This window comes from Tinamus guttatus, unplaced genomic scaffold (assembly GCF_059628265.1).
Source record: "Tinamus guttatus ecotype Peru unplaced genomic scaffold, ASM5962826v1 Tinamus_guttatus_pri_ptg000619l, whole genome shotgun sequence".
In the NCBI taxonomy this organism is placed as follows: domain Eukaryota; kingdom Metazoa; phylum Chordata; class Aves; order Tinamiformes; family Tinamidae; genus Tinamus; species Tinamus guttatus.
In genome coordinates this window covers 482016-510001 of record NW_028289153.1, presented here as the reverse complement: position 1 = coordinate 510001, position 27986 = coordinate 482016, and the positions used below count along the sequence as shown (strand labels likewise).

The 27986-nt window shown below is 60.9% G+C and overlaps 1 protein-coding gene across 1 annotated transcript in view; it reads left to right on the top strand.

Moving 5' to 3' along the window:
• Positions 1-27986, top strand: part of SHANK3 (SH3 and multiple ankyrin repeat domains 3) — a 311958-nt gene that overhangs the window by 239174 nt on the left and 44798 nt on the right. The window contains 1 exon segment of the mRNA XM_088535213.1: positions 9556-9680. Coding sequence (XP_088391339.1) covers positions 9556-9680 — 125 coding nt within the window.

Here is a 27986-nt window from a genome sequence, read left to right as displayed (position 1 = left end):
GGCTGAGCCATATGGAGCCATGCTGAGCCGAGCCGAGCTGTGCTAAACCGAGCTGTGCTGTGTGGAGCCGAGCTGGGCTGGGCTGGGCTGAGCCATATGGAGCCATGCTGAGCCGAGCCGAGCCGTGCTAAACCGAGCTGTGCTGTGTGGAGCCGAGCTGGGCTGGGCTGTGCTGTGCTAGGCTGAGCCATGCGGAGCCATGCTGAGCCGAGCTGTGCTGTGTGGAGCTGAGCTGTGCTGGGCTGGGCTGTGCCAAGCCTTGCGGAGCCATACAGAGCTGTGCTAAACCGAGCTGTGCTGTGCGGAGCCGAGCTGAGCTGGGCTGGGCTGTGCTGTGCTAGGCTGAGCCATGCGGAGCCATACGGAGCTGTGCTAAACCGTGCTGTGCTGTGCGGAGCCGAGCTGTGCTATGCTGTGCTGGGCTGTGCTGTGCTAGGCTGAGCCATGCGGAGCCATGCTGAGCCGAGCCGAGCTGTGCTAAACCGTACTGTGCTGTGCGGAGCCGAGCGGTGCTGTGCTGAGCTCTGCTGTGCTGTGCTAAACCGTGCTGTGCTGTGCGGAGCTGAGCTGTGCTGTGCTGTGCTGGGCTGTGCTGTGATAGGCTGAGCCATGCGGAGCCGTGCTGAGCCGAGCGAAGCCGGACTGGGCTGGGCTGGGCTGGATTGAGCTGAGCTGAGCTCGGCTGTGCTGAGCTGAGCTGAGCTGGGCTGGACTGAGCTGGGCTGGGCTGAGCTGGACTGAGGTGTGCCAAGCCGGGCTGAACCGAGCTGAACTGTGCTGGGCTGGGCTGAGCTGGGCTGAGCTGGGCTGAGCTGGACTGAGCTGGGCTGAACTGTACTAGGCTGGGCTGAGCTGGGCTGGATTGAGCTGAGCTTGGCTGTGCTGTGCTGGGCTGGCTGGGCTGGACTGAGCCGTGCCAAGCCGTGCCAAGCTGTGCTGAGCTGAGCTGGGAAGAGCCATGCCAAGCTAGGCTGGGCTGGGCTGAACTGTGCTGTGCTGGGCTGAGCCGTGCCAAGCCATGCCAAGCTGGGCTGAGCTGTGCTGGACTGAGTTGTGCCAAGCTGTGCTGAGCTGGGCTGAGCTGTGCTGGGCTGAGCTGTGCCGAGCCGTGCTAAGCTGTGCTGAGCTGGGCTGAGCCGTGCCAAGCTGTGCTGGGCTGAGCTGTGCCGAGCCATGCCAAGCTGTGCTGAGCTGGGCTGAGCCGGGCCAAGCCGTGCTGAGCTGAGCCGGGCTGAGCCGTGCCAAGCCGTGCCAAGCTGTGCTGAGCTGGGCTGAGCCGTGCCAAGCTGTGCTGGGCTGAGCTGTGCCGAGCCGTGCCAAGCCGTGCTGAGCTGAGCCGGGCTGAGGGGTACCCAGCCCCGGCAGTGGGCCAGGCGAGCGGCGCCCTCGGGGCAGCCCCTGCACCGCGGGGAGCCGCGAAACCCCCGTCCTCGGCCCAGCGTCAGGTCCCCCCTCGGGCGCCGCTCCGGGCTGCGGTGCCGGCGCTGCCCGCGGGGACGCGGCGCCCGGGCGCAGCGGAGGCGGCTCCTGGTCCCTGCGGCAGCGCTCGGCACAGACGGGCAGCCCTTCCCTCAACACCGCGGAGGGGAGCGGGGAGCGGGTGCAGTCACTGACCCCTCTGTGTCCGGAGGGACCATCCCTGCCCTCCGCCTGCACGGGTGGGAGACCCGTGCTCACAGTGCCAAGAAATGGTATTTCTTGCCTTAAAAGTCCCGCATTGACCAGGATTGGGTACAAAGTGAGGTGGTCGCAGCTGATCCAGCGGCTGCATCTCGCAGAGGCCCCGTCAGCAGAGCCTTGGGCAGAGGGCTGTTCTCACGGGTCCTTGGTGCCGTTGGCATCCCATGGTGGTGGGTCCTGCAGGGTGCGTGAAGGACACCCAGCCCCTGGGCTGCGTGAGGGCTCTACAGCTTCTGGAATGGCAAAATCTTACCAATAGTGTGAGTTAAAGAAGGGCAGGTTGCTGCAGGGGCAGGAGCTTCTCACTGACTCCTTAACCTGGGCAGAACCTCTGGGCTGGGCAGGTCGCTCCGGAGGTCTCCTGGGGCCGGTGCCTCCTCTGCGGCTCCTGCCTTCCCAAGCGGAGCAACGAGGCCGAGCGCGTCCCGCGTGGGGCTTGTTCTGCTCCTGCGTCTTTGCCCAGGGCACTGAGCACTCGGGACGTGGCTTGGCAGGCAGCGTGGGGATGGCCTCATGGTTGGACCTGATCCTGAAGGCCTTTTCCACCCGCAATGACTCCATGATTCCGTGGTTCTGAACGTGCCCCTGTGTGCCCACATGTCCCACGCTGCGTGTCACAGAGCTCTGCGCGCAGGCCTGGCCATGCGGCCCCGGGGCGGAGGGCACTGCCGGGCACGGAGGACACTGCTGAGCACGGAGGACACTGCTGAGCAGGGCCATTGCTGGCACGGCGGGTCTCGGTGCTGCCGTGGGGGTCTCAGACACTGGCGTGGGGGGTCCCAGGCGCTGGCAGGGGGGGTTCTCAGGTGCTGGCGTGGGTTTCCTCCTGGCGACCCTCTTGCGGGGCTGCAGCCGGGCCCTCGTGGCGCAGGGCTGCCGGCTGCGGGATGCGGGGTCCACGGGGACGGTCGCTCCGCAGGGCGCTCGGCGCCGCGCTCAGCCCGGGGCTCCCATAGGGACTCGCTCTTGGCATCGCAGGGAGATCGGGGCAGGCCTGGGGGGCCGGTCCCGCGGCGCCTCCAAGGGGCCCGTTCCTGCTCCCCAGGTCACCCTGTGCAGCCGGCTCAGCTCCCCGCTCCGGTCCTGTCCCTGCGCGGCCGGTTCAGCTCCCCGCTCCGGTCCTGTCCCTGCACATCCAGTTCAGCTCCCCGCTCCGGTCCTGTCCCTGTGGGGCCGGTTCAGCTCCCCGCTCCGGTCCTGTCCCTGCACATCCAGTTCAGCTCCCCGCTCCGGTCCTGTCCCTGCACGGCCGGTTCAGCTCCCCGCTCCAGTCCTGTCCCTGCACGGCCAGTTCAGCTCCCCGCTCCGGTCCTGTCCCTGTGCAGCCAGTTCAGCTCCCCGCTCCGGTCCTGTCCCTGCAAACCCAGTTCAGCTCCCCGCTCCGGTCCTGTCCCTGCACATCCAGCTCAGCTCCCCGCTCCGGTCCTGTCCCTGCGGGGCCGGTTCAGCTCCCCGCTCCGGTCCTGTCCCTGCACGGCCAGTTCAGCTCCCCGCTCCGGTCCTGTCCCTGCACATCCAGTTCAGCTCCCCGCTCCGGTCCTGTCCCCGCACGGCCAGTTCAGCTCCCCGCTCCGGTCTTGACCCTGCGCATCCAGTTCAGCTCCCCGCTCCAGTCCTGTCCCTGCGGGGCCGGTTCAGCTCCCCGTTCTGGTCCTGTCCCTGCGCAGCCGGTTCAACTCCCCGCTCCAGTCCTGTCCCTGCACATCCAGTTCAGCTCCCCGCTCCGGTCCTGTCCCTGCACATCCAGTTCAGCTCCCCGCTCCAGTCCTGTCCCTGCGCAGCCGGTTCAACTCCCCGCTCCAGTCCTGTCCCTGCACGACCGGTTCAGCTCCCCGCTCCGGTCCTGTCCCTGCACACCCAGTTCAGCTCCCCGCTCCAGTCCTGTCCCTGCGGGGCCGGTTCAGCTCCCCGCTCCGGTCCTGTCCCTGCACATCCAGTTCAGCTCCCCGCTCCGGTCCTGTCAGTGGCTCCAACTTGCCAGGGATCCCGCTCCCGCCCTCAGAGCAGCCGGGAGCTGCCGGGGTCCCGCACGCAGCCCGGCCCCGCGCTCGCTCCTTGGTGCCCCGGAGGGGTTGGCCGTGGCGGTTCCTCCAGATGGGCAGACCCCAGGGCTGGAGGCAGCGTTCCGACACAGCCCTGCGCTCCGAGTCTGTCGCCTGTGCTTGGGGGTGTTTTGTCTCACAGACGTTTGATGGAAATCCAGACACGAGGCTGAGCTGAGCGTGGATGTGGTAAACGCTCCTTGCAGCACATCATTCCTGGCAGCTTCAGGAATCTGAGGGATCAGAAGCTGGTCCCGAATGCCCCGTGTAGCACCGCTCCTCTCCCACATCCATACGCGCTCACGTGAGTGCCTGCTGTCTGCTGACCAGCTGGTACCAGCCGCTCCAACGCACCGAGTTTGGGTACCAAAACCACGGGGTGTGCGATGGTGCCTGGCCTCTAAACCGAGAGGGGCCTTCAGGGTTTGAGGTGAGAAGTACTGAGGCAGATAAGGAGATATACTGGAGTAAATATAGTCAAGAACCATATTTTATTGCTTTATTTTTCACCCATTAAATGTGTTTCCAGTGCAGTAACTGGGACAATTAACAGTTTACCCTGCTAGAAATAACCGGTAGTATTATTCATTTAAGCTTGTCTAGTAGTAGGTCACCTGCTGGAGTAAAGCAGCATTTGCAGATCCTTAGGAGCCGGTGTCCTGACGTGCGTTTGAGCGATGCTGCAGGAGTCGGAGCCGGCTCTGGGACGTGCCCGGAGCAGGGAGCGATTCCCGGCCGGACTCAGCAGTCCGCAGCAGGAGACAGGCGCAGCTCTGGGCCATCTCCAGTCCTGGTGGAGCCCAACGAAGCGGCGTCGGGACCTGGTTTGTGTCACCGAGCGGCGGCCTGCAGAGCCCGCGGCAGCGCCGGCGCCGCGGGGAGCTGCTCCTGCTTCCCTGGAGGGCTCGGGAAGGGCTCGGGAAGGGGCCGCGGAGCCCCCGGCGGCTGCGCTGCCGCAGGGGGTCGGAGCCTCCCGGCTTCACCCGGCGCCTCCAGGGCTGTCCTGGGTGACGCTGGAGCCTCTGCAGTGAGGGCCACCAGATCGAGAGAATTTTAAGACAAGAAAATGGCCACAGGGGTCCCCAAGCCCCACAGAAGATCTAGTATTAACACGGTAATGTCCTTAGTGGGAAGAATCATCCTTTCTATGATTTAGAGTCTTGTGAGCTTTTGCAATGAGCAATGGTCCTCTTTGTTAGAGAATTTTACCTTATTGCCTGAATGAATTTTTACAATTTTAATTCCAGACCGTTATGATTTGGTTTTGCTTTTGTCAGTTGGATAAAAGAGCCTCCTCAGATTCTATTTTCTCCCTGTGTGGGTACTTACAGATAAGCAGTTGCCATATTACAAACTCTGACGCAGGGCTTTGCTGTCAGACCCTGGCCTGGACGGGCTGTTTTGGAGGGTCTCTCTGCGGCCTCGCGTGGTTTGGAAGGAGCTAACGCGACTCCCCACGCCGGGCTGGGCCGCGCGCGTTCCCCGGGGTTGCTGCCGTCACACGTCTCATTTCTGCTGCTTTTGAGGACACCAAGTGCCGGGTGCTGTCCGCGTGACAGGGACAGCGCTGCGTTTCCAAGGGAGAAGCCGTTTCCCAGGTTTTCTGAGGCTTCCCCGGGCTTGCACGGGAATGTGCAGCTCCCGTGTGCCGTGGTGCAGCCGTGGAAGGGCCTGTGCAGACTCTGCCCGCGGGGTTCGAGCGCTGCCCTGACCCATCTGATGGAGCAGCTGACAGCATCTGGGAAGGAGAGGATGAAGCAAGAAAACACAGTTCAAGGTCCTGCTGAGAAGTTGGTTTCTCCTTCGTTGCTCTAGTGTCTGGTTACCTGAGGCAGCTGGTTGGTAACCAACAGCTCACGGCTCCGCTCCGCCTGCTGCTGGAGACACGGGATCCGTTTCACCCGCAGACCTTCCCATTCTGTGGCATGGGATGCTGGAGTCCTTGTCTACCTGTCACTTAGAAAAGCTTCTTTCTTGTTCCTATAACTTTCTTATTCCTGTACCTCGGTGCTAGGACTACAAGCAGTAACACGAGAGCGCTGGTTACTTCCTTCTTCTGTGCTTTCCCCCTCCTTTATTAAATTATGATTTCCAGTGTTTACTTTGACAAGATACGTTCCCGACTTCAGGGTGCCTTTTCTTGCTTAGTGAATCTTTCAGGCTCCACTGAAACTTTATAAATCATGTATCATGACGTGCAGTCACTGCAGATGTGGTTTCCAGCCCCCAGAACCTGGTGTGCGCTGAGTCCTTACGTAACGCCCAAGTGACACAGGTGACAAAGCTGGCTGTAGGACTGTTTGTGCCAGGTGGATTTTACCTGTATTCCCTATCAATCAGTTTATTCCCTATCAGTTAGTGACTTTGAACTGTAACTTAGGAGTCCTGGTCTTTTACTGTGCTCGTGTTTGTGGGGCAGGAGATGACTGAATCCTAAGCGTATATTAGCACGTCTGCGTCGTGCTGCACGTGTGTGAGGATGCAGCTGCAGGACAATGATCTTTCTCAGGCTGGCACGTCTAGAGCTTTGGTGAGACAGTTTTCTCACATCAGGCTCCTTCTTCTGCCTAGGAAACCAATTAAATTGTCACCTGTCCAATTCCATCCTTCACGGGGAGAAGGACTTGGCGCTTAACCTTTCCATGCCTTGATCGCACTGTATGCATTATAGGAAGGATGTACGGGTATGCCCCGTTGGTGCTCCCATCTTGTGAAGAGCACTGCTGATAGTCCGCGTGATAGACCGCGTGTCTCATTATCACGATATAGATTCTTTTCTTGGCGTTCGGAGTGCCTGATGCCTCCCGTCTCGGGCGGCCCTTCGGAGCGGGCAGCGCGCGGGGCTGCCCACGTCGCCAACGCAGCCGGTGCCTGCGGAGAGCGGGGAACCGAGAGCCTCTCCAGGGCTGTGCCCATGGGATAGAGAGGAGCAGGGAGCCCACGGGGCAGCCCCGGGCTGTGCCCATGGGATAGAGAGGAGCCTGGAGCCCACGGGGCAGCCCCGGGCTGTGCCCATGGGGTAGAGAGGAGCCTGGAGCCCACGGGGCAGCCCTGGGGCTGTGCCCATGGGATAGAGAGGAGCCTGGAGCCCACGGGGCAGCCCTGGGGCTGTGCCCATGGGGTAGAGAGGAGTCTGGAGCCCATGGGGCAGCCCCGGGCTGTGCCCATGGGGTAGAGAGGAGCCTGGAGCCCACGGGGCAGCCCCGGGGCTGTGCCCATGGGGTAGAGAGGAGCCTGGAGCCCGCGGGGCAGCCCTGGGGCTGTGCCCATGGGGTAGAGAGGAGCCTGGAGCCCACGGGGCAGCCCCGGGCTGTGCCCATGGGGTAGAGAGGAGCCTGGAGCCCACGGGGCAGCCCCGGGCTGTGCCCATGGGATAGAGAGGAGCAGGGAGCCCACGGGGCAGCCCCGGGGCTGTGTCCATGGGGTAGAGAGGAGCAGGGAGCCCGCGGGGCAGCCCTGGGGCTGTGCCCATAGGGTAGAGAGGAGCAGGGAGCCCGCGGGGCAGCCCTGGGGCTGTGCCCATAGGGTAGAGAGGAGCCTGGAGCCCATGGGGCAGCCCCAGGCTGTGCCCATGGGATAGAGAGGAGCCTGGAGCCCACGGGGCAGCCCTGGGGCTGTGCCCATAGGGTAGAGAGGAGCCTGGAGCCCATGGGGCAGCCCCGGGGCTGTGTCCATGGGATAGAGAGGAGCCTGGAGCCCGCGGGGCAGCCCCGGGCTGTGCCCATGGGGTAGAGAGGAGCGGGGAGCCCACGGGGCAGCCCTGGGGCTGTGCCCATAGGGTAGAGAGGAGCGGGGAGCCCGCGGGGCAGCCCCGGGCTGTGCCCATGGGGTAGAGAGGAGCGGGGAGCCCACGGGGCAGCCCTGGGGCTGTGCCCATAGGGTAGAGAGGAGCGGGGAGCCCACGGGGCAGCCCCAGGCTGTGCCCATGGGGTAGAGAGGAGCAGGGAGCCCGCGGGGCAGCCCTGGGGCTGTGCCCATGGGGTAGAGAGGAGCGGGGAGCCCGCGGGGCAGCCCTGGGGCTGTGCCCATGGGGTAGAGAGGAGCCTGGAGCCCGCGGGGCAGCCCTGGGGCTGTGCCCATGGGGTAGAGAGGAGCCTGGAGCCCACGGGGCAGCCCCAGGCTGTGCCCATGGGGTAGAGAGGAGCCTGGAGCCCGCGGGGCAGCCCCGGGCTGTGCCCATGGGGTAGAGAGGAGCCTGGAGCCCACGGGGCAGCCCCGGGCTGTGCCCATGGGGTAGAGAGGAGCCTGGAGCCCACGGGGCAGCCCCGGGCTGTGCCCATGGGGTAGAGAGGAGCCTGGAGCCCATGGGGCAGTCCTGGGGCTGTGTCCATGGGGTAGAGAGGAGCCTGGAGCCCGCGGGGCAGTCCTGGGGCTGTGCCCATGGGGTAGAGAGGAGCCTGGAGCCCACGGGGCAGCCCTGGGGCTGTGTCCATGGGGTAGAGAGGAGCCTGGAGCCCATGGGGCAGTCCTGGGGCTGTGTCCATGGGGTAGAGAGGAGCAGGGAGCCCACGGGGCAGCCCTGGGGCTGTGCCCATGGGATACAGAGGAGCCTGGAGCCCGCGGGGCAGCCCTGGGGCTGTGCCCATGGGATACAGAGGAGCCTGGAGCCCACGGGGCAGCCCTGGGCTGTACCCATGGGGTAGAGAGGAGCCTGGAGCCCACGGGGCAGCCCTGGGGCTGTGCCCATGGGGTAGAGCCGAGCGGGGAGTCTGGAGCCCTTGGGGCAGCTGGGCTGTGCTGGGGCCGCTGCTGTTGAGCTGTTTGGCCATCGCCGCTGCGCGTGCAGGGACGGTGCCGCCGCAGCGCGTCTGCCAGCCATGTGGAACGAGAGGAGGAATGGACGGAGGGGAGATCGTGGAGATAAGTGCAGGGTCCTGCACCTGGGGAGGGATAACACCGGGCAGGGCCGATCTGCTGGGAAGCAGCTCTGAGGAAAGGACTTGGGAATCCTGATGGAAGCAGCTCTGAGGAAGGGACCGGGGAATCCTGATGGAATACGTTTAAGGCCTAAGTGATAAAGAACAGGATTTATATGACTGATGTCGACATCCATAGCTAAGAGGCTGCCTGTCCCTGAGCTCATCGTGTAGGACCAGCAGTGGCAGAGGCACCACTCTAGGGTACCAAAACCAGGTTTCTAAAATAGCACAAGTGGACAAGAGGCAACGAAACACCGGAAATTCCAGTGAAACGTGAGAAAACCCTTCTTCATGGTGAGGGTGGCAGAGCAGTGGAGCAGGCTGCCCGGAGAGGCCGTGGAGCCTCCATCCTTGGGGACGTCCAGAAGCCGCCGGGTCACAGCACCGAGCCACGTGCCCAGGGTGACCCGGCTTGAGCAGGGAGACTGGGTGTCCCCAGAGGTCCGTGCCAAGCCCGGCTGTCCCGTGTTTCTGTGCTTAGCGGGTGTTTCTCTCTCTGCTTTGGAAAGGGGCCCCTGACTCCGATAGGGACAGCCCTTCCGTAGGCACAAGTCCCAGTAGATGAGTTCCAGCTCTCCTGGCATTGCGTACAGATGTCATTCCGATTTTGTCTGTGGTGCTGGAAGATGAATGAGGCTTTAGGGATCTTATGGGGACATAGACGACATTTGGAAGGCTCTTATCGTTGGTAATGCTTATCTTTGGTAGATGAGCATGGGTCTGGAGCCACCTCGGGGTCTGCGCTGTGGGGCACTAGCCACGTGGTGCTGGCTCTGGGTCCTGCACTGAGGTCAAGCTGAGCCTTGTGTGCATGTTCTTTCTAATCCATTTTTTTTTTTTAGGCTTCTGGACATGATGGTTCATCCTCTACTTGGTTTTAGGTAGACCGTCTCAGTCTTTCTCTTCTTTCACAGCTGAGACCCCAATTGAGGAGTTCACCCCAACGCCGGCGTTCCCTGCCCTGCAGTACCTGGAGTCAGTGGATGTGGAAGGCGTTGCTTGGAGAGCGGGGCTGCGCACAGGAGACTTTCTGATCGAGGTGAGCCCGGGCTCGGCGCGGTCTTCCTCTGCACTACAAGGACCTGGGTCTTGCACAAAGTTATTTTCCTTCAGAGGGTGGTTTGAAAGCTGGGTGATAATTTTTATTAAAATGCCTGCTGCCTGTATGTCTTCATGAACAAATGTTCTTCAGATAAATAATTCAGGCAGATACATGTTTTCCATAGCAGAAAACAAGCCGACACGTCCCCTTCTGCCAGCAGGAATTACAGGGAGACTGTAAGTCAATGAAAAGACTCAATGGATGCCTTTCCTGGAGGGCAGTCCAGGATCGTTTCCTACTGGTAATAATGAGAGCTTTGTCCAGTGTAGTCTGTGCTCCAAGGCCTGGGCGCTGTAGGGAGGAAGGAGATTGAGCGGATTCGCAGAGCTCTGCTGCTCCTGCGGCTCCGTTAGCGCCTTGGCTCTCGTGAGGCAAAGCCTGGGAGCTGCCTCTGCTCTGCCTGACTGCGTCTTCCGTGTCCTATTTAAAACGAGAAAAAAAAGCCGGGATCCGACTCATTGGCAACTTGGTGTGAAAAAAGTGACTAGAGGGTGCAGAGAGACCGGGCTCTAGTGCTCGGTGACGCCGCAGGGACCGCGGGGCCGGCGGGACAGGGCGACGCTCTGCAGCGCATCCTGCAGCGGGACAGGGCAGCGCATCCTGCAGCGAGCACGGCGGCGTTCCGGAGGGCTTCCAAAAGGAAGGGTACTGCTCATCTGTGAGTGTTTGTGGAGATTGTCATTGCTGGATGAGGAGGATGTAGGAGAAATCACCGCGGTGTTGACGTTGAAATTACATACAGAATTTGTGCCAAGTGGATATAATACGAATAGGGCAGGTCTGTGTTTCTGGAAGCCGGAGAAAAGGCCTTTACAATAAGCCAGAAGGACTGAAGTGTTTGTGAAGCGGCCGGTTAAGGGGTCTGGTTCTGTGCCGTAATTGCAAAGGGATTCCAGGGAGTTTATTTCCAATGGAAACGTATCCCCTGTGGATGCAGGAAATGATGTGGGATAAATCCTGCCCCTGCTGAGGGAGCAGCAGTGCGGGAGAGCTGGAGGATCCCCCTGCTCCAGAGCGAGTGGAGCGGCTGCGTGTGGGACGGGGCTGGGAAGGGGCTGTGAGCGCAGGGTGAGCGGCCGGGGACGCTGCCACCACGCGCTCCGAGCGGGGCCGGGCGGCCCTGTCACCGCGCGGGCACGCGGTGGCCTTGCCGGCTGTCACTCGCAGCGTGGAGCTCTGCCCAGCAGAGCTGACGCGTGGGGTCGGGCGAGCACGGCCACGTGTGTCTTGTACGGGGCTGCCAGTGCTCCATGGGATCTGCTCTTCCCAGACCTCCCTCGGGTGCTCCATGGGATCTGCCCTTCCCAGACCTCCCTCGGGTGCTCCATGGGATCTGCCCTTCCCAGACCTCCCTCGGGTGCTCCCTGGGATCTGCCCTTCCCAGACCTCCCTCGGGTGCTCCATGGGATCTGCCCTTCCCAGACCTCCCTCCGGTGCTCCATGGGATCTGCCCTTCCCAGACCTCCCTCGGGTGGTCCATGGGATCTGCCCTTCCCAGACCTCCCTCGGGTGCTCCCTGGGATCTGCTCTTCCCAGACCTCCCTCGGGTGCTCCATGGGATCTGCTCTTCCCAGACCTCCCTCGGGTGCTCCGCGGGATCTGCTCTTCCCAGACCTCCCTCGGGTGCTCCATGGGATCTGCTCTTCCCAGACCTCCCTCGGATGCTCCCTGGGATCTGCCCTTCCCAGACCTCCCTCAGGTGCTCCCTGGGATCTGCTCTTCCCAGACCTCCCTCGGGTGCTCCCTGGGATCTGCTCTTCCCAGACCTCCCTCGGATGCTCCCTGGGATCTGCCCTTCCCAGACCTCCCTCGGGTGCTCCCTGGGATCTGCTCTTCCCAGACCTCCCTCCGGTGCTCCCTGGGATCTGCCCTTCCCAGACCTCCCTCCGGTGCTCCATGGGATCTGCCCTTCCCAGACCTCCCTCGGGTGCTCCATGGGATCTGCTCTTCCCAGACCTCCCTCCGGTGCTCCCTGGGATCTGCCCTTCCCAGACCTCCCTCCGGTGCTCCATGGGATCTGCTCTTCCCAGACCTCCCTCGGGTGCTCCATGGGATCTGCTCTTCCCAGACCTCCCTCGGGTGCTCCCTGGGATCTGCCCTTCCCAGACCTCCCTCCGGTGCTCCAAGGGATCTGCCCTTCCCAGACCTCCCTCGGGTGCTCCCTGGGATCTGCTCTTCCCAGACCTCCCTCGGGTGCTCCCTGGGATCTGCTCTTCCCAGACCTCCCTCGGGTGCTCCATGGGATCTGCTCTTCCCAGACCTCCCTCCGGTGCTCCAAGGGATCTGCCCTTCCCAGACCTCCCTCCGGTGCTCCCTGGGATCTGCCCTTCCCAGACCTCCCTCGGATGCTCCCTGGGATCTGCCCTTCCCAGACCTCCCTCCGGTGCTCCATGGGATCTGCTCTTCCCAGACCTCCCTCGGGTGCTCCATGGGATCTGCTCTTCCCAGACCTCCCTCGGGTGCTCCATGGGATCTGCCCTTCCCAGACCTCCCTCCGGTGCTCCAAGGGATCTGCCCTTCCCAGACCTCCCTCCGGTGCTCCATGGGATCTGCTCTTCCCAGACCTCCCTCGGGTGCTCCAAGGGATCTGCCCTTCCCAGACCTCCCTCGGGTGCTCCCTGGGATCTGCTCTTCCCAGACCTCCCTCGGGTGCTCCCTGGGATCTGCTCTTCCCAGACCTCCCTCGGGTGCTCCCTGGGATCTGCTCTTCCCAGACCTCCCTCGGGTGCTCCATGGGATCTGCTCTTCCCAGACCTCCCTCGGGTGCTCCGCGGGATCTGCTCTTCCCAGACCTCCCTCGGGTGCTCCCTGGGATCTGCTCTTCCCAGACCTCCCTCCGGTGCTCCCTGGGATCTGCCCTTCCCAGACCTCCCTCGGGTGCTCCGCGGGATCTGCTCTTCCCAGACCTCCCTCGGGTGCTCCAAGGGATCTGCTCTTCCCAGACCTCCCTCGGGTGCTCCCTGGGATCTGCCCTTCCTAGACCTCCCTCGGGTGCTCCATGGGATCTGCTCTTCCCGACCAGGAGCCTGGGACGCTGCAGGGAGCCCTGGCCTCCAGTCCGGAGTTGACGGAAGGCTCTGCAGGAGGCTGGGCCCGGTTGGGCTCTGCGGAACGGGGCAGGGCCCTGGGGACACGCGGGATGCCCAGGAGCCCTGCTGTGCCTCCGTGTGCTGTGCCTGCTCGGAGCAGCCCTCGGAATCCCGCAGCCGGGAGCAGGGCTGGAGAAGGGAACGCCTTCCCTTGGCGCAGGAGGGAGGGTGGGAGAGCGTTCAGGCGGACTCGACGTCCCGCGGGTGCAAACTGGACCCGGCCTTCCCATGGGAACCGCTCTTCCTGCAGCGGAGCGGTGCCCAGAGGGGCTGTGGAGGCCCCATCCCTGGGGAGGTCCGGACGCCGCCGGGTCACGGTACCGAGCCACGCGCCCGGGTGACCCTGCGTGTGCAGGGGCTGCACTGGGTGGTCCCCGGACAGCCCTGCCAGCCTCGGCCCTGCTGCTCTGAGCGGCCTCGTCCCGGATGCGCGGCAGCTTCCCAGGGAAAACGGGTCCTTCCCGGCTGGAGCCTGTGTTCATGACGCTGCTGCAGTGCGGGCAGGAGCAGGGGAAGGGAGCGGCGGTGACCGGAACCGTGGGGCTCTCGTGTGCCTCCTGTGGGCATCCCGTGTGCTTCCCATGTGCTTCCCGTGTCCTCCCGTGTGCATCCCGTATGCCCCCGTGTCCTTCCGTGTGCTCCCGTGTGCATCCCCTGAGTACCGTCCTCTGTCCCTCCCATGTTCATCCCGTGTGCCTCCTGTGTGCCTCCCCTGTGTACCATCTGTGTGCTTCCCGTGTTCATCCCCTGTGCTTCCCATGTGGCTCACATGTGCTTCCCATGTGCCTCCCGTGTGCCTCTCATGTGCCCCCGTGTCCTCCCGTGTCCTTCCCTTGTGCCTCCCATGTTCATCCCGTGTGCCTCTTTGTGTGCATCCCATGTGCCCCCGTGTGCTCCCGTGTGCCTCCCATGTGCCCCCCATGTCCCCTCATGTGCCCCCCGTGTCCCCCCGTGTCCTCCCGGCCTGCGCGCTCGTCCCTGCCGCACGTGGCAGCTTGTGGCCGGGCGCAGGAGGGCCGAGCCCGGCGTGTGGCCGCGGAGCCGCGTTCCGGCCGGTGTCGGGCACCTTCTCCTGGGCTCCCGCTCCCCGCGCTGTGCGGAGCCTTCCCGGAGCAGCTCCCAGCGGCGCCGCTGGCTCTTTCCGTCATCCCTGGCGTGGGCAGAGCTGTGACAGCCTGGGAGCCGCTGGAAGCCGTGGACGAGGGGAGGCAAATCCGCCTGGCGCCGCGTCCTGCTTCCAGCTCCGTCACCCGCGTCCTGCTTCCAGCTCCGTCACCCGCCGTGTCCACCCGTCTGCCGGGTCCCTCTGGGGACGGCCAGTAAAGCCCCAGCGATCACAAACCGCACAAAATCGTTACAGAGCTGACACCTTCTCTCATGTGTAGCCTGAGAAACATTGAAAGCAAGAAAAAAAATCACCGTGTTTGAAGAGTCCTGGGTGCCACGAGCAGCCCCGTGCACCTCGTCCCAGCCGGGCTCCGCATCCCTGCACGCTGCATCCCAGCCGGAGCGCGCTGCAGCCGGAGGGCAGGGAGCTGGGAGCGGAGCAGGACCCGTCTCCCGCTGCAGCCGGAGGGCAGGGAGCTGGGAGCGGAGCAGGACCCGTCTCCCGCTGCCCGAGCGACTGAGCTGGCCCCACCAGGGCTGTATCTTCACTTCAGCTGGTGCCAGAGGAGCAGCAGGGCCGTGGGGACCTGCAAGGGGAGCTTGGCCCGGGCTTGGACTGGGCTGCAATGGAAAGCCACATCCTGGGGGAGGGTTCGTGAAAGGAGACGTTGCTCGAAGCCTTGGGGACACGTCTTCTGTGCAGCCTAGAGGTGTGCGCAGCAGTTAAATTTAGATCAGAATTGCATGGGCATCTCAAATCTGTGACTCCAATTCCAGCCTTGTAACTCATAACCTGAGCCCATCTCCTGCTGAGGTTAATCCTTCCTCTTCTAGCTTGAAAGCTTTTGTAGTTTTGCAGATTAGTCCTAGATAAACAGCCACATGCAAAATACTTTCAAGCCAGAATTAGTAAATCCAGATGGAGTGTGTGTGGAAAGTCCTTGAAGGGGGCCGCCCGCGAGGTGTTCCTTGCCCCAGGCGCGGGGCCTGCCCCGCGCGGGGAGCCGGCTGCTCCGATGAGCACAGAGCAGCTCGTTCCTGCGGGGACAGCCCTGAGCTCTTGCAGCCTTCGTCACACGAATTCGGCAGTTGAATCAGCCTCTGCAGCCGGGAGGAGGTGGCTGAGCACGAATGCTTGGGGGTGGCTGGAAGGGCAGCTCCGGCTCCTCCGCGAGGTGTGTTGGCAGGTTCCGCAGAACCACGGGATGGTGAGGTTGGAAGGGCCCTCCGGAGATGATCATTCCCCTGGGGAAAGCCAGGGAAACGCTGCCGGGGGCCGCGGGCACGCGGAGCCCGGCCGGGCCGAGCCGGCAGAGCCGCCTCGCGAGGCGCGCGTGGGCCATGCGTGGTGAGGAGCCGGGGTAGCGCGTGTCCTCCCGCCGAGGGGAAGGGGCTGCTCGAGGAGCGAGCAAACGCGCCAGCAAATCCAGGGTTTGATACCGGGGCCGGCTGGGTTAGCAGCAACCAGCTCACAGCAACTGTGGGGTAAGAGCAGCTTCCCGGAGCGCGTTCGGGCCGTCATGTCCTGGCCTCGCGTCAGGCCGGGGCTGCCTCAACAGGCCCTTCACCTCCTGCGTCTCGCCAGCACCTCCTGTGGGAATGGACGGCCTTGGTGGGACCGTGTCAGAGCGACGGTCTTGAAGGGCCGAGGCCTCCAGAGCCTTTCGGTTGGCTTGGCCAAGGCCGGGCCAGCGCGGTGGGGTGGATTGCTGTTAGTTTGGTGTGTGGCACCCGTGCGGTGGCTGCATGGAGTTCGGGACGCCCGTGCGGAGAGCACTGGACTCTGCACCGGATGGTCCCGCTAGCACAGCTGGTCTCTGTCCACGTTCAAGAACGCTGCCTGTTTGTGAAGACGGTTCCACCAGACCCTTCCGCAAGGGAGAGACAAAGATAACCTCGAGGAAGAAAGCAGCGGCTCCGCAGTGACCGTGAGGCGCTCCGGACCCGGCCGTGCGGCAGACGTGGGCCTGCTGCGGGGCCGCGTTCCCGGGTGCAGACGGAGCGCGTGTCCCCATGGCAACGCGAGCGCGCACGCGCGTCCTGGACCCGTGTGCACGTATTGTGGGTAAACGCACACGTACGCAGCCGGCGCACGGCTCGGCACCGGTGGGAAGGACGCGGCACTCGCACAGGCACGGGCAGCGTCCGGGGCCTCGTCCTGTTCCCCGTGTGGCTGCTCGGTGCGAAGGCCCGGGGAGGGCAGCATGGACACGTCTGCACGCACAGCGCGGAGCTGCCCACAGCGGCCTCACACACCCGCTGTCCACAGCCACCTCCGGGGCCCTGCGCCCCCCGGGTGCCACGTCTGGGTCCATGAACACTGAGGTCCCCAGCTCTGCTCCAGGGAGCGCACGGGGACACCCCGGCCACTCGCCAGCTCTGGGTCTGTGAACCCTGAGGTCCCCGGCTCCGCTCCAGGCGCTTGGAGCGCCGCCCCGGCACACGGGGACATCCATGCCACCCGCCAGCTCTGGGTCCATGAACCCTGAGGTCCCAGCTCTGCTCCAGGGAGCGCACGGGGACACCCCGGCCACTCACCAGCTCTGGGTCTGTGAACCCTGAGGTCCCCGGCTCCGCTCCGGGCGCTCGGAGCGCCGCCCAGGCACATGGGGACACCCCGGCCACTCGCTGGCTGTGTGTCTGTGCACCCTGATGTCCCCGGCTCCGCTCCGGGCGCTCAGAGCGCCGCCCCGGCACACGGGGACATCCAGGCCACTCGCCGGCTGTGCCCGGAACGGCCCGGGACACCCAGTCCGTACGGCGGCCGCTCCCGGACCTCCCACCTCCTCAGGTCCCTCCTGCAGACACAGGGACAAACCCGGCTCCTGTTGGCTGGCCCGGGACAAGGCCTCTCCAAGAGCTGATGCACAGACCCTGCTCTCTCCAGCATCCGCCAGGCCTGTGGCCTCTTCCATACCCGGCTCCAACGTCTTTTTCCACTTGCTGGCTAGTCCAAAAACCCAAGTCCTTTACCCCTGTGCGCAGGAGCCTGCAAGGTGACCTGGAAAGAGCCTCTCCCACTGACTTGCTTGACGAGTGTCACCTGCAGACGGGGGCTGACCTCCTCCCGAAGAGTCCGGGTGTTCCGGGACTCTGATTAGGTTATTGGGGTTCCGGGACACGGATTAGGTTATTGGGGTTCCTCTACCTGTCGTCGTTCCTGTGCTCCTTTGTGATCACAGTTATTAGTCTTTAAGCACTTAACCTAACAGCAGCTGCCCACCATCCTGTCTTTACATGGTCACATCCTTCACCCACGTTTCCAGCTCCGTTGGAATGTAGCTCCTAGTGATCCCGCGGTTTTAATGGCAGAGCCTCCTGTGCCTCCTGCATGGCTCCCTGATGAACCTCCGCTCTGATTTTCTCTGAGCTCTGGTAGAGGGAACCTGGAGCTGTGGAAATACCCTCAGTTCTGCTAGGACAGCTATCAGAAATCCAAGCGTCAGGAGCGTAGTTAGAATTTTGCCCTCAGTCCTCATGCTGAGACCCTTAAAGCAGCAGAGTCCAGCCAGGAGACGCAGGAAGCGTCTGCAGTTCTCAGATGCTTTCATGGGCCTGGAGGGTATTTTCAGAGGGACACGGTGGCTGTTCTCGTCCTGGCTTGTTGCTTTTTCTGCTCTCCATTGTTTTGCTTCCAGCCCTCTCTCTCAAGGAGTCTCAGAACCGAAACCTTCTCTTCCTAGGGGAGCAGGGTTGGTTTCCTTTTTAAAGACCAAAACCACATGGAGTGATTACAAGTGAGAAATCTCTTTCTTCTTGTGTTAACTCATCCCCTGCTTTCTGCAGCATGTTTTGGGTGGATTTTTTATCCCAATTTTGCCCTTACTTAAGTTTTTGCCCACTAATTCTATCATTACTTAAAAGTTTTTCATAAGGTGTCAGGTGAGCAGTAAAATACCAGGCAGGAGATGAACCTGTTTAGTGCTGTGCTCAGAAGGGGAAGATTCTGCCTTGAGAAGGGTAAAGCTGCGAGGCAGATGGGGTGCCCATTTGTTCATCACACGAGTGGATCGGAGAGATCCCGCCTTGTTTTCCGTGGCGCGCGTCCACGTCGGGAGCCCGGCCGGAGACCTCCCGGCTCCCGGCTGCCCTGGGCCGTCCGGTGCAGAGCGGGCAGAGCCCCCACGGAATCAGAGCCTCCTTTGCCCGGCTGCCGGCGATCCCCATGGACCCCTTCCCACTCTTGGCTTCGCTCTGTCACTAACGTCACAGTCCCGGTCCTTCCCTTTCTGCACCCTGTGCTGGAACCTTGTGCGTTCAGGTGGACACACTCGCTGCTTTGTGCCTTTACTCGTGAACATCCAGACGTCTCCAGCGTGTTCACCTGCCCGAGTGCTAAGCACTGCTGGTGAAACTCCAGCAGCACCTTCGTTATCTGCTGGTACAAGATTCAGAGGATCCTGTTTTGCAGATGCTTACACTAGAACTAAGTTACTCTTTATCATCAGGTCTTTTCAAGGCAGATGATCAATTCACCCCCAATAACGAGGCTGCCCTGTCTTCTTAGTGCCCTTCACCATGTGTGGGGAGCACGAGTGGGATCAGCCACAGGTGGTCCTGCCTTTTGTGCTGGTTAACATGAGCTGTTCCAGGTGTGCACGGAAAGATCCCAGCGCTTCTGCCTCCTTGGGACACCCGGGTCAGGGGTATCAAGCTCTGCCCTGGCTCTTCCAGCGCCAGGATATGCCACCTCTCCCCAGCTCTCTCCCCGTATATAAATACCCAGGTAAGGGACCTCGGTGCTCCCTTAGGGGCCCTTTCAGCTGTGCCTCTGTCACATAAGTGCAAGTAGCGCGGTGGGAAGCGGCTGGTTGACTCGCGTGGTTGCCTTTTCCTGGTTAGTTTGGCTGGCATTGGCTCCTGCTCCCTTTTCAGCATCCCCGGGACACCCCGTGGTTCCTAAGGACAGTGGTGGTCCTGCCTCCCACGCTGCTGGGCCCCGCAGGGCGCGAAGCGGCTCCAGCCGCTGCCCTGGCTGCAGCTCCGCGCTGCGCCGCGTCCCGCCGCGCTCCAGCCGCTGCCCTGGCTGCAGCTCCGCGCCGCGCTCCAGCCGCTGCCCTCGCTGCAGCTCCGCGCCGCGCCGCGTCCCGCCACGCTCCAGCCGCTGCCCTCGCTGCAGCTCCACGCTGCGCCGCGTCCTGCCGCGCTCCAGCTGCTGCCCTGGCTGCAGCTCCGCGCCGCGTCCCGCCGCACTCCAGCCGCTGCCCTGGCTGCAGCTCCATGTCCCGCCGCGCTCCAGCCGCTGCCCTGGCTGCAGCTCCGCGCTGCGCCGCGTCCCGCCGCGCTCCAGCTCGCTGCCCTCGCTGCAGCTGAGCGCCGCGTCCCGCCGCGCTCCAGCCGCTGCCCTCGCTGCAGCTCCGTGCCGCGCCGCGTCCCGCCGCGCTCCAGCTCGCTGCCCTGGCTGCAGCTCCGCGCCGCGTCCCGCCGCGCTCCAGCCGCTGCCCTCGCTGCAGCTCCGCGCTGCGCCGCGTCCCGCCGCGCTCCAGCCGCTGCCCTCGCTGCAGCTCCGCGCCGCGTCCCGCCGCGCTCCAGCTCCCCAGCACCGCGGAGAGCCAACAAACCCCGTGCCATGAGGGGGTGATCCGCGCGGGCTGGCCAAGGGTCTGCAGGGTGTGACAGATGGGACTCGGGATGCGGTGGCTTCTCTGGCCAGCCCTGTACTTACTGGACAGGGATCCCAGGGCAACGTTTTCACAATAGGTCCCCACTTTGTGGGCAGCGCCTCGCCAGTGCAGCCATGGCAATGTTCTCATCGGGGATGCTGTCTCGAGTCTTTGCCATATCATAGTCCTACAACTGCTGCAGGACTTGCAGTTCTTCATGATTGTTGACCAAGCTTGGTGTACCTGAGGAAAGGCTCTGAATGCTGCATCCTCTGAGCAGGAATATTCATATCCCGCTTGGGGCCGTTTTTCTGGCGTATCTCCTCCATTTGTAGCTCTTCCTCTTTTATCTCTGGGCTTAGGTCCCCCTTCTCTGATGAACCCAGTTTTATTCCTTTCCTCCGTGTCCTCAAGCATGGTGGCAAAGATGCTCTTCCCTCTGTGAGCTGCATGGGGTCGGTCTCTTCCTGGTGTCCTTCATCATCCCCCAGTGAGAAGCCAGGATCGAGGAAGCCGGATCCCAGCTGGGAGCATCCTCTGCCCAGGCAGGCGTCCATCTCCAGAAGTGCGTGCTCCTCCCGGGCCTTTCCGTGTGCCCGAGGAACCCAGAGCGCCGCTCTTGCTGCGTCTCTGCCTCCTTTCACCCCACGTCCCTTGGAGCAAGTGTTGTTTTTCCTGGCTGTGTCACTGGTACCCACTGACAGGAGCAGCAAGGGGCAGTGAGCAGAGGCAGGTGAGTCCTGGAGTCCTCCAAGCCACCACTGATGCCCTCTTTGGCAGGCAGCAGACTGCCCAGGACAGCTGTGACCTGCACACGGTGTCTGTGTCCTACCCGTCTCCCGTGATCGATGGGTTTTGTGCTTTACCCTAGCAGCAGTTATTCTCGTGGAGAAGACTAGGTGAGCTTCCCCGTGTCCTGCAGGACAAGATGACCCTGCAGGACTACTCAAAGGTTTCCCTACTTGTCTTCTGAATTGTGCCTGGCTGTTTTCTTTCCAGAGACCCGTTAATGTGGAGTTCTCACTTTGATTTTTTAAAAGTATTTTGCTTTGTTTGTTTGACAACGTCTTTCGGGAAGACCCCTTCATACCTCACATCCCGCAGCAGGGAGCTCTGAGAGGGCAGTGTCTCGGTGCAGACGCTGCCTTGCTGCGTCGCAGCCTGGGGCAAGACTGCAGCAGCTGGGGTGGAAATGGTGACTCTGGTGACTCTGCAGAGCTGCTTCAGAAGGGCCCTTGTGGCCTCCAGCCTGCCCTGGAGGAGCCTCCCGCTCTGCAGCTCGGTGCACGCTGCCCTGAACGTCCTCGTCTGCACAGAGTGGCAGGGCTGGGACGGCAGCGCCGGGGCCGCTCTGCCCGGGAGCCCAGCCTGTCCCTGGGACCTCCTCCCCACGGACGCTGCATCGAGCAGCATCGAGCTCCACGGAAGGGTGAGCGCAGGATGGGGCCGGCTGCTTTTCACTGGTGGCCACGGACAGAACTAGAGGAAACGGCCCCAAACTGGAACACCAAAAGTTCCACAGGAACTTAAGGAAAAATTCCTTCCCAGTGAGGGTGCCAGAGCCCTGGAACAGGCTGCCCAGAGAGGTTGTGGAGTCTCCTTCTCTGGAGATCTTCAAACCCGCTTGGACGCAGTCCTGTGCCACGTGCTCTAGGTGACCCTGCGTGTGCAGGGCTTGGACTGGGTGATCCCTAGAGGTCCCTTCCAACCTTCACCATTCTGGGATCCTATGATGGAAGGGGAAGGGCGGCCGCTTGGTCTTCCAGGCTCTTCCATCTGGAATTGAGGTCGAGGTGAACTATGGAAGTGGGATGCACTTTACTCTTTTATTCTGTATTTAGACAGCCTGGTCGGTAAATCCTACAGATGCTACTAAGGCAAAAAGTGTCTGGGCTTGAGTGTTTGGAGGTGAAAGTCCTTGTGGACGGGGCATCTTGGAGAGCCCCTGGTTGCTAGTGGGTAGTCTTTAAAGGGCAGTGGGAATGAGTGTGACTGTGATGGTGTCTTACAGCTGGACGGAAATCAATAGACGTTGGAGTTCTGCACAAAGAGGCTGCATTTCATGAATGCAGGTGTCAAACTGCAGAGATTCAGTGGTTGTGCAGAGCTCAGCAATAGTCCGTGGGGTTTCTTGTCTTGTTTTTGTTTGTTTTGAGGTACCTCTGGATGAAGTGGAATTTGAACCTGCTGGTTACTGCAGAGCACACCCAGGTGACCGCCTCTCTGAGCCCAGTACAAGAATTAAATGATGCAAACCTTTACTTATTATGCAGTTTATCTTCACCTGCCCAGCCGGGGTCAGTGCAGTAGCATCCAGCTGTGAGGGGGCTGCAAGTTCCCGTTCCCTGTGTGGAGGGTGTCGTTCGAAGGTATGAGCTGTTGGGAGGCAGGATTTGGAAATCCGCCCTTGTCTGACCGGGGTTCAGCAACGCTGTCTGCAGTGTCTAGCCCTGGGTCCTCCTCTGAGCCCGGCTGGTTTGAGATGCTGGAATTTTTCCCTCGAAGATCCTACAACCATTGACGGGGAGAACTGCCCTCCTAAACAGGTTTTCATTTTAAACATGCATTGCACATGTGCACGTATACACACGGAATGTATGGATATCAAGTGCAAATATGGACATATATTTATATCTATGTATTTTCATAATTTAGGTATCTATTACATATTCATACAAAAGCATCATTCAGAGAGAAAAAAAGATCGAACTTAACAACTGAGCCAGGGTATCACCGGGATGCTTTAGGGCTGTGGGAGAGGATTCGTTGCTGGTGTCCAGTGTTGGTCCTGAAGAGACCTCGTCATTATCCTTGTGGGAAAGGATAAAACCTCTTTGAGAGAGGTTGGTTCAACAGCAGAACAGTTTCTTGTTGTCTCTGTTGCCACTAGTTAAACGTTGTTGCTGTCAGATGATGTCGTATAATACCGATTTCATTTGGCAGATTAAAAAAGAACGGGAGATGTGCAGGTGTGGTTCTGACTCTGGCCGTCGGGATTGGGCTGTGCTTATCATGTGCAGAGCGTGTCATCAAGCTGTGAGCAATTCCTGAGGATGAAACAGTGTCATTTTTATGAACCTCAGAGGTTTCGGTGTTTGGGAACGTAAAATTTACATAATTAACAAAATCTAAGCGTTATTTGAGGACGCACTGCTAAATTCAGCCCAAAAGTCAAGGGAAAAATGCTGGGCAAGACATCACCCACTTTAGTGAGATAATGAAGCAGCAGCTAAATATTACTCGCTGACACATGTATACCCCTGCTTATTGGAAAGGTTAGTGAGTAAAGAAGGAAATGCAGTTAATTTGAGCTAAAACATGTAGGAGGTTGATAAGGGAAGCCAAAGAAAATATCAAAGGCCAATAAGTAAAGATAATAAGAATTTTAGAGCATTAGAAGAAAAAAAAATCTGGTAGAGATCCATCTCTACATGTAAATGATAAAATTGCATATTCTGCTGAAAAAAAAGGCAGAAATGTTCTGTTCTGACTTTGAAACAAATCAGGAGGATGTATCCATCCCATATGATGGGCTTGGAACAGAAAGTTTCCCAGCTGTAACCAAGGAGAAAGTGAGATAGTATTTGCCAAAAATAAACACACTCAAATTAACAGACTTGAATAACATGTAGCCAAGTGCCTAAAAGAGCCTAGCTGAGGAGTTGCCTGAACCGCTGATGTTAGTACTTAAAAAACCTTTATAATCTGTGAATTTCTGAAGGATTGGTAGAGCACTGTTGCTATTCCAGGTGGTTCAGGAAAGTAGAGTTCATTTAGGTTAGCAGCAATTCCGGATAAAATCATAAAGAATTTAATTTGGAACTAAATCCACAAAGAATGAGGTACGGACATGCAGTCAGCATCACTCAGCGCGGTTCTGCACTAGGGGAAATGAGCCAGGTTGAAACAAGGGCCGTGCTTGTGTGGTGTGTTTTGATTCCTCTTTGATAACCTATGCTATGTGTAAATAAATTAAATGGAATTAACAGCCAGGGCATGTACTAGGTGCATTAGAAAGTCATTCAAGACAGATTGCAGATTCAGAGCAACTTTGATGGGGAGAAGGTACCGGTCCAGGGGTCCATTCCCCCAGAGCTTTCCTTAAGCAGCGGAACACTTCTATCCGTGTTCAAAATAATGACAAAAAAGGCTGTGTTTGTGAGGATGAGGACGGCAGGTGCCACAAGCACCGGGGCTGCAGGGACAGGTTACTGCGGGGAACGGGTCTGTTCTCCTGCTTCAACAGCCACATCCCTGCTGTGCAGGGCAGCAGGGAATACAGATCACGGGATGTGAGATCCCTTGGGAGAAAAATGCAAGATAAGTGTGTTAAAATGATCTGATACAACGGAGAGCGGTTGTTGGTACGTGCAAAGGGCACGAACCAGGAGGGATGGGAGCCGCTGCCGCGCTGCAGAACCACCAACACTTTGTGCAAGCCGGGAACTGGCACCTCCGGATCCCTGCAGTCACCGGGCAGGCTCGGAAAGGCCCTCACAGGGTTCCAGAGGTGGAAAAAGGCTTAAGGAATCCGGGCTGTGCGGCTGGTGGGGGCAGGAACTGGGTGATTTAGGTTTTAGGTGTTTAATTCCTTTGCCTGGTTTGCAGGGGAGCAGATCCCAGCAGATCTCATAGTAGTTACAGAAGCTCCCCTGGACGCTGCAGGGTGAATTTTAGTGAAATCCCGTTTCAAAGCCCGTCTGCAGCAGTGCTTGTTATGTCCGGAGAAGGAGATTGCTGGGAGAGGCAGGAAGGGCAGCCGAGATCTCCCAAGGAGCAGCCTGTGGCACGGAGCAGTGCGGGGAGCCTCGGAGCCTTGATCAGAGCTGGATTCTCTGCAGTGCCCTAAGGCTGCAGTTGGCCACGAGCCACGAGCAGCTCGGAGCTCTGCACCCCGGGGTGCTCCACGAGGCTGCTCCTGCCCTGCAGAGAGGGACCTGGGTGTCACGGTGGGTGACAAGGTGACCATGAGGCAGCAGGTGCCCTTGTGGCCAAGAGGCCAATGGGATCCTGGGGTGCATTAAGAAGAGCGTCTCCAGCAGGTCGAGGGATCCTGCCCCTCTGCTCAGCCCTGGTGAGGCCACATCTGCAGTATTGTGTCCAGTTCTGGGCTCCACAGGACAAGAGGGATGTGGAGCTGCTGGAGAGAGTCCAGCGCAGGGCTACGAGGATGATCAGGGGCCTGGAACATCTGCCCTATGAGGAGAGGCTGAGGGAGCTGGGCCTGTTCAGCTGGAGAAGAGAAGGCTGAGAGGGGACCTGAGCAGTGTCTAGAAGTACCTCAAGGGAGGCAGTGAGGAGGATGGGGCGGCCTCTTTTCACTGGTGGCCACCGACAGAACTAGAGGAAACGGCCCCAAACTGAAGCATCAGCTAAAGCAGCGCTGTTGGGCGGGTGGTCGGGGGCACGGTCAGGCCAGGCTGCCTCCTGCTTTGTGGGTACAGACAGCCCATCCTGGGTGAATCCGGTTCTTTCTGCCTTTCCTCACCCCAGCCCTGCTGATCTTCTGCCAATCCCGTGCGTCTCCAGGCTCCATCAATGAGCGTCGTTCCGTGTCTGGAATGGGACGGCAGCAGCTCGCTGAAGCAGCCGGGTGGCACCTTTGCCATCCTTCAACAACCAAATGTTACATTTTCGTACCCTTGGGTATCGGTAGGCACTAACTGGTTGCAGAAAGCTGTTCCTTATGTCTTTTTCCCATAGTCTGTCCTCCACTAGGAGCCGTTAGCTTGTCCCAGCAGTATCCGCACCACTCTAGGCACCGCCGAACGTCGTGATGTTTCCTTGAAATCACGGGTTCCTCAAAGGCTCTGGAGCAGACAGATGTGCTCAACCCCGATTTGTGTCTCATATACCCCAGTTTTGGGGCCTGAGACCGCCACATGAGCAGGCACTAGATTTCAGGGAAGGCAGGAACTGGCTTTCCTGTGATCCCAAAAGTACTTCTGGAGATGGGACCTTTTTGTTTTTCCTTTCTTTTATTCCTTCTCTGCAGCAGTGGCAAAGGTGCTGGCCTCTGCCTCTGCTTGCAAATAGTTACACCTAAAGTTACAAAATTAGCAAGTCTCCTATCCTCATCAGAGGAGATAATCTGATGAGAGAGGGAAGAGGCTGCCACGCATCGGGATTGGGAGGAAAATCAAAGCAAGGAGAAGAGGTCACTGTGAGAAGTTGTTCTTGGGCAGCCAGCAGCAGCGTAAGGAGGGCCAGAGTGGAAGACCGTGGGAGGCAGAAATCAGTTTAGCAGTTCCTACGTTATCTGAGTTGTAAGCATTCAGGACATCAGCAAAATTAATATTTAGAAGAACAGAGAGGTAACTAAATGGCGACAGACAGGAAACACAGACGAATACCGACAGTCCGGACTCCAGATACCCGGAGCCGTCGGGGGGAAGGAGGTGGAGCAGAGCAGCACCGGGGTCACCAAGAATCGCTGCGAAACCCGTCAGCCCCTCTGTGTGTTTGTGCCTGTCGAGGGAGGTGCCAGCGCAGCCCCCTCTGACCGATGTGCAGAGGTTCCTTGTGTGGAGGCCTTCGTGTTTAATGCAAAATTTACTGAGGCTATTTGGCGTTACACGGGATTTTGACTTTGCGAAGTGCTGCAGTAACATACCCAGCTCCCTAGGCCAGGCTGAGTGACCCGTAGCAGCGTGCAGCCGGTGCAGCACACGGAGGAGCCTCGGGACAAACGTCCTTCTCATCGCGGGCCCCTGCGACGCGTCCCCATCGTGATGCTCCGCAGCCCCGGTCCCCAGGAGGAGAGCCCGGGCTGGGGTCGGTGCCAGCCCATTGCTGCCCATGGAGCCCGTTTTGGTGCCGATCGTTTTTCACGCTCTCGCGCTCGGCCGACGGACGCGACCCCGCTCCGTGCCGGGCTGGCCAGCGCGGGAAGACGTTTGCGCTCTGTTCATGAGCTCGGGGTGAAGCTGCGGAGCTGCTTGACTCGCAGCTGATGCGGTCAGTCGGGTCGCTCCGTGACACGGTCCTTTATCCATAACGGAGGCAACCCGCGGTCCCGCTTTGCGTTGAGATAAATTCCGCTTTCTTTGCGGCAGCCGTGGTCAGTCCAAGCTCCGCTGGCTCTTCCCTGAGCCTCACGAGCACGTGGACCCTGCCTGTCTCTTCAGAGCCTTCTTCAGGGTAGGTGTTCGCTGCTGGTCACGGGAAGGATCAGTGCTATTGCACGAGGCTTGGAGCTGTTCGTCTGCAGCAACGGCCGCCCTGCAGCCCTGTGTTCAGGGAAGAAGAATTCAGGCAGGACGAGGAGCAGAGGAAAGCTGAGACAAGCGGGAGGACAGAGACGTGACCTCCTGCGAGGGGCTGCCAAGGCCCATGTCCCTGTCAGCTGCTGGGAGGGATCGGACGAGCTGCCAATGCCCCGGTCCCTCCGCCAGCAGCCCTGGGAGCCGCTGCTGGAGCAGCGCGCGTGCCGGCCGCTCCGGAGGGTCATTCTCCCTGCGAGCTCCAGCGTGCAGAGCCCCAGCGCGGGGAGCTGGCAGGAAGGACCCTGCTCGTCCCGCCAGGACCTGCCTGCGGCCCCGCTGCCCGGGAACGCCCCTGATCCCGGCTGGACCTGCCGGCCCCGGCACGAGAGCGGCTGCGCGAGGTCCCTGCCTGCTCCGCGCTCACCGCGTCGCTGCCCTGGAGGCCCCGGCGGCCTCGCGGGGCCTCTCCCTGAGCCCTCTGCTCTGCGGCTGCCCCGTCCCGGCCTCCCCTGTCCCCGCAGGGCGGCTGCAACGCGCACGGCCGGGCCGGCCTCCCCTGGGGCCTCCTCCGCGGCCTCCTCGCCGCAATGCGAGGCCAGGGCCTCCCCTGGGCCTCCTCCTCACCATGATGCGAGGCCGGGCCAGCCTCCCCGGGTCCTCCTCCCCAGCCTCCCCTGGGCCTCCTCGCCGCGGTGCGAGGCCGGGCCCGCGCGCAGCGCACAGCGGGCAGCGCAGCAGCCCTGCAGCCCCGGGCGCTGCTGCCGCCTCGCGCTCCGGCTCCCTCCTGGGGACACGTTTGGTGGCTTTCCCGGCCGGTGCTGCCCGCTGGGCCCCTGCTTTGCGGAGCTGTCGGTGGTGACCCCCAGACCTTCCCGCGTCGTCACCGCCAGCTGCATGTTCAGCATCGGCTGCTTCTGATGATCCTCCCCTAGAAACACTATTTTGCATTGATTTACATGGGTGCTCTTCTGCCACCTTTTGCCCGTGATCCTGGTCTGAGGAGTCCTGGATTTCCTCAGCACTGATCCCTCATTTGGCTCTTCAGAAGGGTTTCTATCAACCGCAGGCTTTGCTGTGGTATCTCCAGTTTCCTGTGTATGTTCTTCTTTGCTTTGCAGTCGCTTTCTGCATGGTTTGATTCTCGATCTGTGCCTTCCTCCAGGCCATAATCGTGGTCTCTAACAGCTGGGCATCCCCAGCAAGCAGCTCTGCACAACTGGGCTAACATGTTTCTCCAGC